The 12,790-nt window shown below is 39.0% G+C and overlaps 1 protein-coding gene across 1 annotated transcript; it reads right to left on the minus strand.

Annotated features, from left to right (window-relative positions):
- Window positions 1-2,644: 2,644 nt before the first annotated feature.
- AMBN (ameloblastin) lies at window positions 2,645-11,017 on the minus strand. Its single transcript, XM_081813148.1, has 8 exons — window positions 10,997-11,017; window positions 9,071-9,181; window positions 7,456-7,692; window positions 6,538-6,576; window positions 6,214-6,273; window positions 6,077-6,121; window positions 5,616-5,660; window positions 2,645-3,468 (listed from the first exon to the last, which is right to left on the minus strand). The coding sequence occupies exons 1-8, from the start codon at window positions 11,015-11,017 to the stop codon at window positions 2,932-2,934; spliced, it is 1,095 nt and encodes a 364-aa protein (XP_081669274.1). The 3' UTR covers window positions 2,645-2,931.
- Between the last annotated feature and the right edge of the window lie 1,773 nt (window positions 11,018-12,790).

Raw genomic sequence — 12,790 nt, forward strand, 5'->3', positions numbered from 1 at the left:
CAGCTTTGCCCTAGGTAGTACTTGTTTATACCCGTTGTCAATATTCATTTATCATTCATGACACCACTTTTCTTTTTTTAGAGATTTTATATATTTACTTGACAGAGAGAGAGATAGAGAGAGCACAAGCAGGGTGAGTGGCAGGCAAAGGGAGAGGGAGAAGCAGGCTCCCTGCTGAGCAGGCAGCCAGATGTGGGGCTTGATCCCAGGACCCTGAGGTCATGACCCAAGCTGAAGGCAGATGCCCAATGACTGAGCCAGGTGCCCTGCGACACCACTTTTCATTGTCAAAAGTGTCCCAGTTTGGAGAATCATTTTCATGGGCACCCCATCGATGATCAGTTAATGGAGAGGAAAGAATGTGTCCCTGGTTCATGGATTTCTGTATGAGATTCTAGCATCAGCTGAAATGCACAGTCAGGAACCACAATCCTGCTCAGTGGGCAGGACATTGAAAGGTATGTCTGGTTGTCTATTTTGTTTGGAAGGAGAGATGGCCTGAGATACAGATTTATACGACTCAGCGTCAGTATCAGATTGGTCAGCTGGTTAGGGACTTAAAAAGAATAAAATTGGAAAATTGGTAATAAGGAGGTCTAGAAGGCAGCCTATCTGCATAGGCCCCCCAGGACAGGATGTACTATGAAGATACTTGTTTCTCACATACATGCCCGACAGAGGGGAGGCATGGTGGAGGAATTCTCAATAATTAAGATGGCTTTTCTATGGGTGACATTTAGCGTCTTTCCCTGGCCACCTTGGTGTTTACTCACTGGACCTGTGTTTGAGGTAGACATGGTGGCAGGGAGAGAGGTCATTCAAGGGCTCAACAACACAGTATCCCCCTTGTCAACGTTGATCTACCTATTAACGCTGTTCAGTGCCCAGCCTGCCAATAGGGAGGCCACCTTTGAGTCCTTGCTATAACATTCACCAGGGAAACCAGCATGTGTGATCTCACAAATGCACACTTTCAACTGTAAGGAGAAGCCAAAAGGCAGTGTGTGGAGTGTAAATGGAAATGCATAATTCATCAGATAATGAGAACAATTCCACTCTTTTCTCATTCATGCTGTTTTGCTGGGTTCTCTTTATGAAAAGGATCAGTAGGAAAAGGAGGAAACTGCTGGGACTCAGCAATTTTCTCTGAGAACTTTATGTCCTATAGTTCTCACAACAACCTTGGGAGGTGGGTTGGGTCGTAACTCCGTTATAGAAATGAAAACACAGGATGAAGGAGATTAAGTCTCACTTCCAAAGACTCATAGATGATGGTTGAACCCAGATCTGTCTGTATGTCTTTTACCATACTGCTTGGTAAGAGACTGTCTGGCTTGCTAAGATGGGTCTCAGTGGGCACTGCTGGCTCACGTGGAGCTCATTTCCCTACCATCCCACCTCTGCCAGAGCCACTACAAGATACACACTGAATTGTAATCTCCTGCAGGTCTCCTTAGGCTCCGGCCACAGAGTGGGGGTGAGCAGAGCTCTGCCTGAAAAAGGGGAGACAACAGGGGGTGGCTTCGTGCTCCTGCTAAGACTCCTGAAGTACCCAAGTTCTGGAGGCATCAGAGCTCCTTTCCTGGGCTGCATCCCCAGAATCTCCATAGGAGATGGAGGGGGGTCTGAGTTGCATAGAGTCTAAGAGCTGGCCAGGCAAGTGGGGAGGAGGTGGGCAGAATGGGGCAGGAGGCTACTTTCCACAGGCGACCAGATCTGGTCTCAGAACCTCTTCATTTAGGCGCATAGTCCTGACTGACACATACCTAGCTTTGGGGACAAGTAACGATCATTTTCTGGTTCCCTTTTTACCCAGTGTAGTTCACAGAATGAGCTAATTCTCACATGACACACACATGACTGTTCTTGGGTTTCTTTCGCCTGGAGGCCTTGCTCTGAGAAGGCTTTCAATACTGTTCTGAGAAAACTCATCTGATCCCTCCCAGGCCCTCCAATGCCCCTTAGGCTGGGTGAGGTGCCTCTTCTCTGTGGCTTCAGGGGCACCCCGGGCTCGGCATTTTCACAGGACTTTTCGCACACGTTGTGGGTTTGGGAGTATCTACTTTGCAGTGTTGTGGTGAGATAATATAGGTAAAGTACTTGAGTTGGCCCAGAGTGGCTGTTTTTATAAAACAACAAATTGTGGCTGTGTGTCTACTTGTCAAACATCCCCATTGTAAGCCCTGAGGGAAGTGACTTGTCCCTGTTGCCTCGCCAGTGCCCAGGACATTGGTTGATGCTCAATAAAACTTCAAGGGAAGAATGAACAAATTCAGTAAAATGGGTTAAAGAGTACCAAGGGTAGGGAATGAGTATGCCTTTCTTAACCATTTGAATGTATGTAAATAATGAACATATAATTCCTGATATTTTCAATGAGAAAAATTCTTTATTTAAAATAGGCTAAGTGTTTTTACTAGATTAAATAAAATACTCTACAAATGAGAATTTTAAATCCAATATACCAAAGCCAGTAATACCAGTCAGGGATTGCTCACCAATCCCTGCTTAATAATGTTTGATTGATATATCTCATAATTCTAAGAATATGTGCCTTTGCTTAGAGAAACATTTCCAAAGCAATGTCACATTTCCTGGATATAACAGTGTCATGCTAGTTAGAGAAATTCTATAATGCCTAAGACAGCTGAGAAATAGTGATTTTCCAATGCAGAGACCCTTAGACTTGCTCTGATGTCATTGATAGTATTTCGAAAACACAGAGACGGTCGACACATTTTATTTCAATACGAGAGTGAAACCAAAAAGGGGACCTACACTATTTCTAGCCACTTGTATTTATTAATATATGCTTAGCATTTTCAATGCCTTTGCTGCAGAAGGGTAGTAAGTGTGTTAGCAAAAAGGTATACTATGGGGACAAAGCCGGGAGCTTGTGCATACAGAAGGTAGCTGATAATCGCCAGGCTCTCAGGGCTCTTGGAAATGCCACACATCGTGCATAATCTGGGGCTGCTGAGCCTTGTTTTCTGGCATCAATGTTTGCTGAGTGTCTGGAATCGCTGTAGTATCCGTGGGTGTTTCTCCCAGGGGTGTGGTCACATCAGCACCGTAGGTCTCATAAATATCAGCTAACCCAGGGGTCATCAGTGGGTCAGCGTCTGCTGGGGTGACCCTGGGGGGTCCCCCGCTCTGCCCTGCTGGGCCTCTTGCCAGGCTGGGGTCGTTGCCCTTTGGATGAGCAAGAAGTCCTCCCAGGGCACCAGGTGCTACCTCTGTAAGGAGAGCTGGGTTTTCCGGATCGGCTGGGTCAATAGCAGGCATAGGGGAGCCTTGTGCACCTCCTTCCCCCTTCTCAGGGCCTTTGGTTCCAGCGACTGGGGAGTCAAATTCCAGAGTGAAGTCCCCGCCCATGGCTGGACTGGGGGGCATCCCTCCAAGGTTAGGTCTCATGCCTCCAAATCCTGGGAACATGGCTCCATAGGCCATGGGGCCTCCTCTGCCTCCCTGGGAAAAAACCATTGACCAAAGATACCATTGTCACATATGATTAAGTATACCATGCAGTCATACCTGGGCAGATTCACCAAGGAACCATAAAAAGCTGATAGGGAACAAGGAGTTGGCTGACAGCTTTGTGTAAGCACATTTCTCACTAAACCGGCTTTGACATAGAAAGGAGAGGATTCTGCACTTTTCTGGTTACTCACTTCTGTGAAAGACAGATGAAGACCCTTTGCCATGTCTGGATGAAAGCATGGGAATGGGAGAGGTGGGGAAGCAGGGCGGGAGCAAGGCTACAGGCAAAAGGTACTTTGAATTTAATTTGAAGAAAACGATAAGCAGCCAAAATAGGCAATGCCATCATAAAACAAACAAACAAACAACAATGGATCCATTGCTGAGTTTGTTGAGGGATGTTTTAGAGAACTAGGTCAACATTTCTCAAATGAATGAAGACCCACATAAGATTTTCTTTTTTCTTTCTTTCTTCCTTCCTTTCATCGTTTCTTCCTTTTTCTCTTTCTTTCTTTCTTTCTTTTTTCTTTCTTTTTCTTCTTTCTTTCTTCTTTCTCTCTCTTTCTTTCTCTCTCTCTTTCTCTCTCTTTCTTTTAGAATATGTGTAAGAAAAAGAAGCTTGATTTCTCTGGAGGAATGGAAATATTTTCTTCCTGTGGACAGTTAGAATTGTAGAACTGACCATGTTTCCTTTTTCTGCCTTTGCTGTCAAAAATGTCCAACCCAGCATCTTGGGCTCTTGACAGCGATTGTGCAGAGTTTTGTAATGTGCATATTTGTTATCTCATTTAATTAATCTCTTACAATTTTGACTCATTTTAAATTCTATCTTCAATTTTTTAGTTACACTTATTGTGGGTTTTTCATAGGCTGCAGCAAAATCTTTTGAGCATGAGACAGATTATAAATTAATTGAAATTATAAGATGATAATTAACACTTGCTTGAATTTTCAGGCAGTTGTGTTGGTGGTATGTGGATCCAGTATTCTTTTCTCCTACCTTCCCTTGGCTCTCCACTCTCTGAATCTCCCCTTCTCACATCATCTCCTTGAGGGATGGCACTTGAGCCCCTAGGCTGAGCTAACTGCCTCTCCCCCTTCCCTCTCTCATAGCTCTGTTACCCTTTATCACATCATTTTGACACTATCTATCCTTGTATCTATCTTTTCCATTGATGAGACAGTAAACTCCTTGAAAACAGAAAGCTTATCTAATTTATTTTGCCTATGTAGTGTCTTTCTATGCATCTAGTTCACAGAAGGCACTCAAAAACGTTGGGATGTGAGTTTTCTGTCAGTGATTGCATGTATATGTTTTTATTAATTTGAAGGATCTGTAGTTGATAATGATTTAATTTAGTATGGTGTTTGTTTTCTTTTGTTTTGTGCTCTAACAGATGTGACAGGTAGAAATTGCTGAGGGAAAATATAAAATTGTGCATGTCTATTGGTCTCAAATTTTAAAGTTGTCATAGCATGGATAATAGAAAAAGAATATGCTTAAATGAACTCATTCATGCACTTTGAATTTTATACTAATCACATTTGAAACTTGGTTAGTTTTCTTTTCTTTTCTTTTTTACCTGAATATAGTTGACACCCAATGTCACATTGGTTTCATGTCTACAACACTGTAAAGTATCGTATGGTGAGAGATGGTGGCTGCACTTGTGGTGAACACATAATATATAGACTTGTTCATTTTCTCTTTCTTTTTGATCTCTCAATTTTGAGATCTGAATTACTTGCAACACTGTTGAATTTGTTGTTTTGAGGGGTTAATAGTCCAAGAAGTGGGAATTCTGTACAAATCAGGTGTATCCTTTTTGGTTTGAAGCATATGCTATTCAATGATGATGGCTTTTCAAGAGAGGTTTCTCCCCTGCTCATATTCAAGAAATGGGGCAAAATCCCATGTTCTAGAAGGGTCATTACTCAGAAAAAGATGACATGGGAAACATGGGGAAATCTTTGCATGTTGCATAAGAATCAGGTTTTGGTTTTGGAGTGGAACCATCTGAGTCCTGTGCTGTGTATGTTCAGAGACATTCGTGGCCAAAACCTCTTGCAGGAAGTTGTCTGTGACTGCTCTCCCCAGACCACTATTTTAATAAGAGTTTGAAGACATTACTCACCGCCATTTCTTCTGAACTCATGATGCCAAGTCTGGCAGGAGCGTTCTGTTCAAAAAGAAACAGTGCATCTTATTACAGCAGATTCCTATTATCCTATTAGCTACTCAAGACAAAGTTAAAAGTCACTTAGTTTTTCCTGAAGACTTAATATTAATGCTGTGCCCAGAAGCAGAGTAAAGTGGAAAGATGAGTCATTATTGAATAAATGTAGCCAATTTGGATAATTGAGATAGAAAATATACCTTTTCTTTAATGCCGCTGTGTGTGCGTGTGTGTGTGTGTGTGTGTGTGTGTGTGTGTCCTGAGTTATTCAATAGAGAGTGCGCCTCCTTGCCATTTCAGTTGCTAACTTAGGCATTCAGAGAATATGGACTGTTCTGTGTGAAGCCTAGATTTTATCATTTTAGCTCTTAAGATAACATTTAATTTAAAATGATACTTTTTGTAGGATACAGACTTACCAATTGATTTGCTCCATAGGACATGTAAAATATTCCTGGATAAAGCTAAATATAAATGCAATAATCATTATAAAATGCATTTTCCAAGATAAAATTTTAAGTAAATTGCTGGCAGAGACATATTTTAAAAAGCTTACCGGCGATGGTTTATTTTGTGGCATTGGTCCCTGAGATATCAGACGGGCTATTTGGAACAACTTCAAGTGGTAGAAACCAGAATCAGTAATTCATTTTTGCTATAACTTAGGAAAACCTCCCATTACAGCCATTTCCAAGAGTTATAAGAAATAGCATTTTCAGGTGGATTAGCATAACAAATAAGTACTTAATATTTAAGAAAACAAAGGAAACCATTATACTTTATATTCATGGATAAATGGGGCAATGAAAATTTTTCACTCTTCTTTCTTGAAGTATAGATATTTTTCCCAAGAAAGTATCTTATTGAGATCTGTACTTACCGATGGACCTTGTGGATCAGCAAAATCCATTCCTGGTAGCTGCATCACAGATAAACATGAAAATTACTAAACCATAAAAATAGAAGTGGGCACACTCTTATTTATGACTATGATAAAACAATCTAAAATGAGTTTCCTGATTTTCATTTTCATTTAGTCTTGGGCAGTACACCCAAGAGATAACAACTGCCTTTTACTGGCATGTCTCGAGTGCACGGGCAGGGAGACAGGGCATGTCTACCATGAATTTGCTTTGTTTTGCAGAGTAGAAAGTAATGAGTTTGGGAATCAGAGCATTCCAGGTTGGTTTGAATCCTGGCTCTGCCACTTAATTATTCGGTAATACCAGGAAAATTTTACAACCTGTCAAAGTCTGTCTTTTTTTAAAAAAAATGGATGATAATATCTATCTTTATAGGAACATCATCAGGATAATATGGGGGACTGTTAAACGCCTGCCACATACTCATTACATGGTACATTCCTTTCTTCCCACTGCTCTTGTCTCTACATTATTACATGATTGTCTTCTCTCTACCAGACAGAGAAATAATAATCCAAAATACTACATGCAATGCTGTGGGCTCAATCACTCTTCTCAGTCCTTCCAACACTGAAAAAGATCCTGGGCTTCTCTGGGCTGTCCTATTTCATCTGAAAGCTTTCATCTTTTTGCAACTAAGGAACTAAATTTTATAGGCACGGGATCTTTTAGAATCCATGCCTTGTCTCTGATGGCAAAGGACAGGAATGGATATTTATATTCTACTCCCAGATATGTCAACTTCTTAAAAACATATTTGTATTGTTGTCTATTCTGCCTGAAAGTTCCAATTATTTAAATGTGCTCTGCAAATCAGTTTTCCTTCACTGAGTTAGTGGGTCATCCTGAGTTGACTTCACAGAGGAAAGAATTACCTCGGCCTTTGGTGGCTTCTCTGATGGTGCCACCTGCTGTTCAAGCATTGGCGCCTCTGCTTGCTGCAAGGGCGGGTGTCCCTGATAAACTGGAGGCTGGGTTCCTCCCTTCTGGGCAGTGTCCTGGATGTCGGTTATAAGAGCAGACTGGAGGAAAGGTTTCTGTCCTGGCTGTTGAGGCTGCAGGGATGGCTGTGATGGGAGAGGTGGGGGATGCACAGGCAAAGAATATTCATACTGCAGAGAAATTGGAGAGGAGTGTCAGGAAGTGATAGCTCACTGAGCTGTGGTATCTAGAAGTTCTAAAGCAAAAGGGCTTGAGAAACTTTCTACCTGCAAGAGAGTCTAGGGGAGTTGTCTTGAAGCTATGTTTATGTAGGAAGCACCAATTTATGTACAGTCAACCTTATTTGGGGCCATCTGGTGTATCTCCCTTACTTCCTTTGGGACTAGCTGTACTCAAGAATATGGAAAACTGTTGGACTTTCTGGTAGAATTGTCGTTTCCTCCTCCAAGTTCCCATAGGTATGTCTCTTTTACCACTTTTTCACTGGATTACAATGATTTGTTAGATATCTTTGCCCCCAGGCCACTGAGAGACAATAATTTGTCTTACTTGTCTTTTTGGCCTTGGCCTTAACATGGTTCATAACAAATGCCTGGTACATGATAAATAATATATATTTTTTTGAGTTAATGAAAGGGGAATGGATCATTAAATAAAATACAAAATTCCTGCAGCATGGAGTCCATTTTGGAAACAATCAAGTGGAGAAACAGTCACTATTAACATAATTTATTGTCCCACGAAATGTGGATTGGTGAGTAATGCTACTTGTCGTAGAAAGGCCTCCTAGAACCAAAGGTTCCTGTTAAAACAACCATGTTTATTTGCTGTTTTTGAAATTAACTGTGGTGAAGGGCTCCCTGTAGTTTTTAAATCATTTGCCAGCTCCTCAAAGTGGCTCTGCTTTGCCTCTTCAACTACCATGCATCTCTGAACTCCTATGGCTTTTATTACTTATACCTCACAGTGTAGCACCTTGGGATATGATGTCTTGTCTTATCCCCCAGTCGGATGTGAAACTTCATGAACCTTGGAGCCATTCTTATATGTTTCCACTTTCACTCTCAATCTACAACTTGGCTTATGCATTTCTTAGACAGCTAATAAATAATGGTGAACTGATCGATGTATTTATTGATTGCTGTAAGGTTCGTGATATTTTAACCAGGGCTTTGGCATCATTTTAAACATGCCTTTGAATAATTATTTTAGGAATCTTGACTAAAATGAGAATTGTCCAGGGCATCGTCTGCTTCCATCTTGAAGATAGTTTATCTATTGTTATTACTCGTGTTGTTAACGTTAAGTCTCTTATATTTTGCAGGCCATATCTTCCTATGTGAAATAAATATATAAATAGGTCGAAAGTTTGGACCACTTTATTTTAAATTTTCCTAAGTACTAAAAACCATTATAGGTTTTGATTTGTTAATATTTGGATCATTTTTGATCCAAATATCTGTGGCTAGTTTATGACAATTTAGAGAAGACAAGTAGGGGAATATTTTTAAGCTTGAAGTTTCAAACACATTGATACAATTAACCTACCTGTTGAGTTTCATGTTCCCTTGGTCTCATCCACGGGAAAGAAGAATGTGGTGGGAGGAGACCATGCATCCACAAAGAATTAAATGATTTTCCAAAACCAAATCTTGAATACTAAAGACATGCAGGGAAAAAAAAGCATGCTTTTATTTCAGTATTGGCTTAAACTTGGTTTTCATTTTCTATAAAATCCATAGAAAGTGTAGAGATAGCAAAAGTAAGTGTGACATTGGTGAATTTAATGTGGGTGGGTAAATACTCTCTTCCAATAGACTTACTTTCTATTCTGAGCCAGACTGCAATATTCCCATAAATTTACTTGAGATTTAGCTTTGTGAGCCCTCATATTTTGGGCTGTTTAATAAAGTTCACAGCACAAAACAGGATTTTTTTGAAAATTCAAGAAAATTCAATATTGTTTTATCTACCATTCCATCCCAAGATCTTTTTGTTTTAGGTTATTTCAATTAGCCATTTTTTCTTCTTAGGATAATGTCTATTCACTAACACATTTTAGGAATTATGATGTGGCTGTTAGTATCATTACCACTACCACCATTCATTCTTTCAATAAGAAATATTTGAAACTAAGGTTACCTGAGAAAGCATGTTTAATCCCTGCAAACTTCCCAGCTGTCTCATTGTCTATCAAGAAAAAAAAGTGGGTTAGTATTTGCCACATATATTTCTTTTCTGTATGATACAACTATTTTCTCAACTTACGGTATTATTAGCACAAAGTTTGTGGTGGATCAGTTTTAATAAAATAAAGATAGACACAAATCATTATTAAAGAGTGGAAGTGTTAAACGTGGTTGTGCCATTGTTGTTGTTATTGCTATTAAATTAGTGAGCTTGCTTTTTTAATCATTAATAAAATAAGAGGGAAAGTATCATTTAAATGGAGGTCACATTGAAACATTGGAAAATAGCTCATTCAATTGAAATAGAAATTTAATTGTGAGAATATTGTTTCATTGACTCTCCCCCCCTTAACTTACTTTGCCTTTTATAAATCCAGCCCCTAAACAGGCAAACAAAACAAAACAAAACAAAACAAAACAAAACAAACCCTGCCTCCTTTCCAAATAAAAAAAGCCTCAAAATAATGAGTATAAAAAATATTGGGGAAAATGGTGATTATCTGGATAGATGGCCAAGAATGCTGCCAATTCAACAAAAAGTCAATTTCAATTTAATGAGAAGAGGTATAGAGTGCTTCGAGTTGATTTTAAGTTAGAAAGTGAGAAAAAAATAACTCAATGAAATTAGCTTCCATTCGAAATAAGCTTCTAGCCCATGCAAGTATTGATTCTCCCAGATTGTCATAATACGAATAAACTTATTTTTCTATTCAGAACTGTCAATATTTTCTATTGATATGGCCAAATATTTCTATTATGCTAAGATTTTCTAAGCAGTATTATTAGTTACGAGAACTGCAGGAAGACAGACACAAGATATGAACCAGGTACCATGGAACAAGGCTAATGTAATTTACAGGAGTTCTTATAAACAACTACATTTGTAAGGCAAATTTTCTTCATGGGAACATTTTCATATAAGATACTATGAGGTGATGGAATTAAATATAAACCATTTGTGGTTTCAGAACAATGTGTTTTAATTAATGTAGTAATTATATTAATATAGTAATTATATTATGTAGATATAATATATATTAGGTATTAAATATTAGTATTGATCTGATTCACACACAGATGACATTCTAAAGACTAAAATACCTGAAAGTTTAAAACTGCAGTAAAATGGTAAGATGAGGCTCTAATAAATGTCCTATACTTCTCTGAAGCTTCTCTAGACAGCCTCTGACTTCCGGCTAGGAAAACAGAGCCAGCCCATGGTGTTTCTCTCTTACTAGGACCATACAATGTAAAGCTTATATGTGAATACTCTGACAGTACATACCTCCAGGCTCAAACTAGCCATGCCCGGTGTCCCAGGTTGCTGAGGAAACACCTAGATGGGAATAATAATAATTTTGAGATCTCTGGTGAGAACCCTCCTTAAATGCACACTGGAAATAGAAAGCTAACCCAGTGCATAAAGTCCAGCTGTGAGGGCTTTTGACTTGAGCTTTTAAGCAGAAGAAAGAAGAATTTAAGTCAATTGGGGAATTCACATCATATTTAATAATTTTGCTTACACATGAACCATCTACCCTTTGTCTGTATCTTAATACAGCAAAATTTGATTTAGTTGGAGGTTACATTGAAAACAAATAAGAAGTAAAATAAAGCTGCAAAATAGAATACCAAGAGTACTTTGTATTCTAAAAAATTACCCCATAGAAGCAAAAGGGACAAACTTAAGCTCAATTTTCTTGTGCTTTCAGTATATGTGCTGCCTAAGCGACACAATTTTCTTGTGCTTTTGGCAAACCTACATGCTTCTGGCTAATGGAATGTGGCATGGGATCATGGCATTCAGCAAAACCAAATACAAAACCTAACTTGCCACCCATTCAAGGGGCTTCAACAAATCCTCTGTCATCTTTTGTGAAAGATTATGTTATGTATAAACCTATTGATCTGTGTTTATATTTTTTGGATCATATTCAAGATATAATTTTTTTAAACTAAAAAATATTCTAGCATCAAGTATCATTATACTTAATGTGTTCATTTAAAAATTGTTAAAAATACAGTTATACTTACACACTTTTTAAAGTGTGAGATATTTTTCTTTATAAAGCAATCTTTATACCAGTAGAAAGCCATGGAGAATGGAAGAGTAAGAATTAGAGTACATTTTGAGGGTCTCTGGTTCTTTGGCAATCCTTATTATTGATAGTCACAGATTCTTAATGCCTTCCTTCCTTCATTTATACCACAAATATTGACGGAGTGTCCACTAAATATATTGGGATTATTTATTTTTTATGAGTAAGAAGTTCAGGGATAGTTTCCTGAGTATGTTATCTACCCTCCACCTTCTGCTTTTTTATACAGGTAAAATCTCACCCTCTGAATCATGGAGCAAATTTCTCCAAATAATTCAGTTTTAGCAATGGATAGCGGGGAAGGAATTATAAATGTGTAACAAATACTCCAAGCAGAGAAAAAGATTTGTTGTGCAGACAGGAAGAGTGATGTGTGTGTGTGTGGGGGGGAGGGTATGAGCAGGTTGTTCAGCATTTGAGGGGACTGTGAGAGTAAAGCCTTCCTTCCTCCCATTGGCTGGTACACAAATAGGGTATCTTGGACAGATTCAGCTACAGGACAAAGTCTACTTTGCTTTCCGTTTGCTCCAAGTCATGATTTAAACAATATTTACATGAATGTAAATGGACAGAGGATACATTTCCAGCAAGGAAGTAAAAGGAGAAGAATATCTAATTTGATAGGCAGTCAGTTGGCAATCCTAAGCAATTGTGTCCCTTGGGGTGGACCTGATTGACACAGGCGTGGACCAGCATAGGTTCCAAGAATGTCAAAGTATTAGACAGATAGTGGATGGCTGGGGCTGACCCCAATGTCAGTATCACACAAAAGTAAGCTAGGGTGGCATCTTCAATTTTTCTTTCACTTAAAGTTCATGTTGGGTAATGGAATAGAGCTCTTTTTATTTGTAGAATTGAGATTTTCATCCTTGTAACCAGTTTTATCCCTTTCCTCCCAAACATTTAACTTTAAGAAACCCAAGTAGCTAAACTTTTTTCTCATGGAACTGAAATATTTTAAAGTTCATCTGAGTCCAACT

This window comes from Leptonychotes weddellii, chromosome 2 (assembly GCF_054177405.1).
Source record: "Leptonychotes weddellii isolate Sample4059 chromosome 2, ASM5417740v2, whole genome shotgun sequence".
NCBI lineage: Eukaryota > Metazoa > Chordata > Mammalia > Carnivora > Phocidae > Leptonychotes > Leptonychotes weddellii.

Coding starts and splice junctions, on each gene's coding strand:
- AMBN (XM_081813148.1), bottom strand. CDS start 11,017: ATGGCTAGTTTGAGCCTGGAG. Junction 5,661..6,076: donor CCTATGGAGCAAATCAATTG/GTAAGTCTGTAT, acceptor CTTTTTGAACAG/AACGCTCCTGCCAGACTTGG. Junction 3,469..5,615: donor TGAGTTCAGAAGAAATGGCG/GTGAGTAATGTC, acceptor GTTTTTTCCCAG/GGAGGCAGAGGAGGCCCCAT.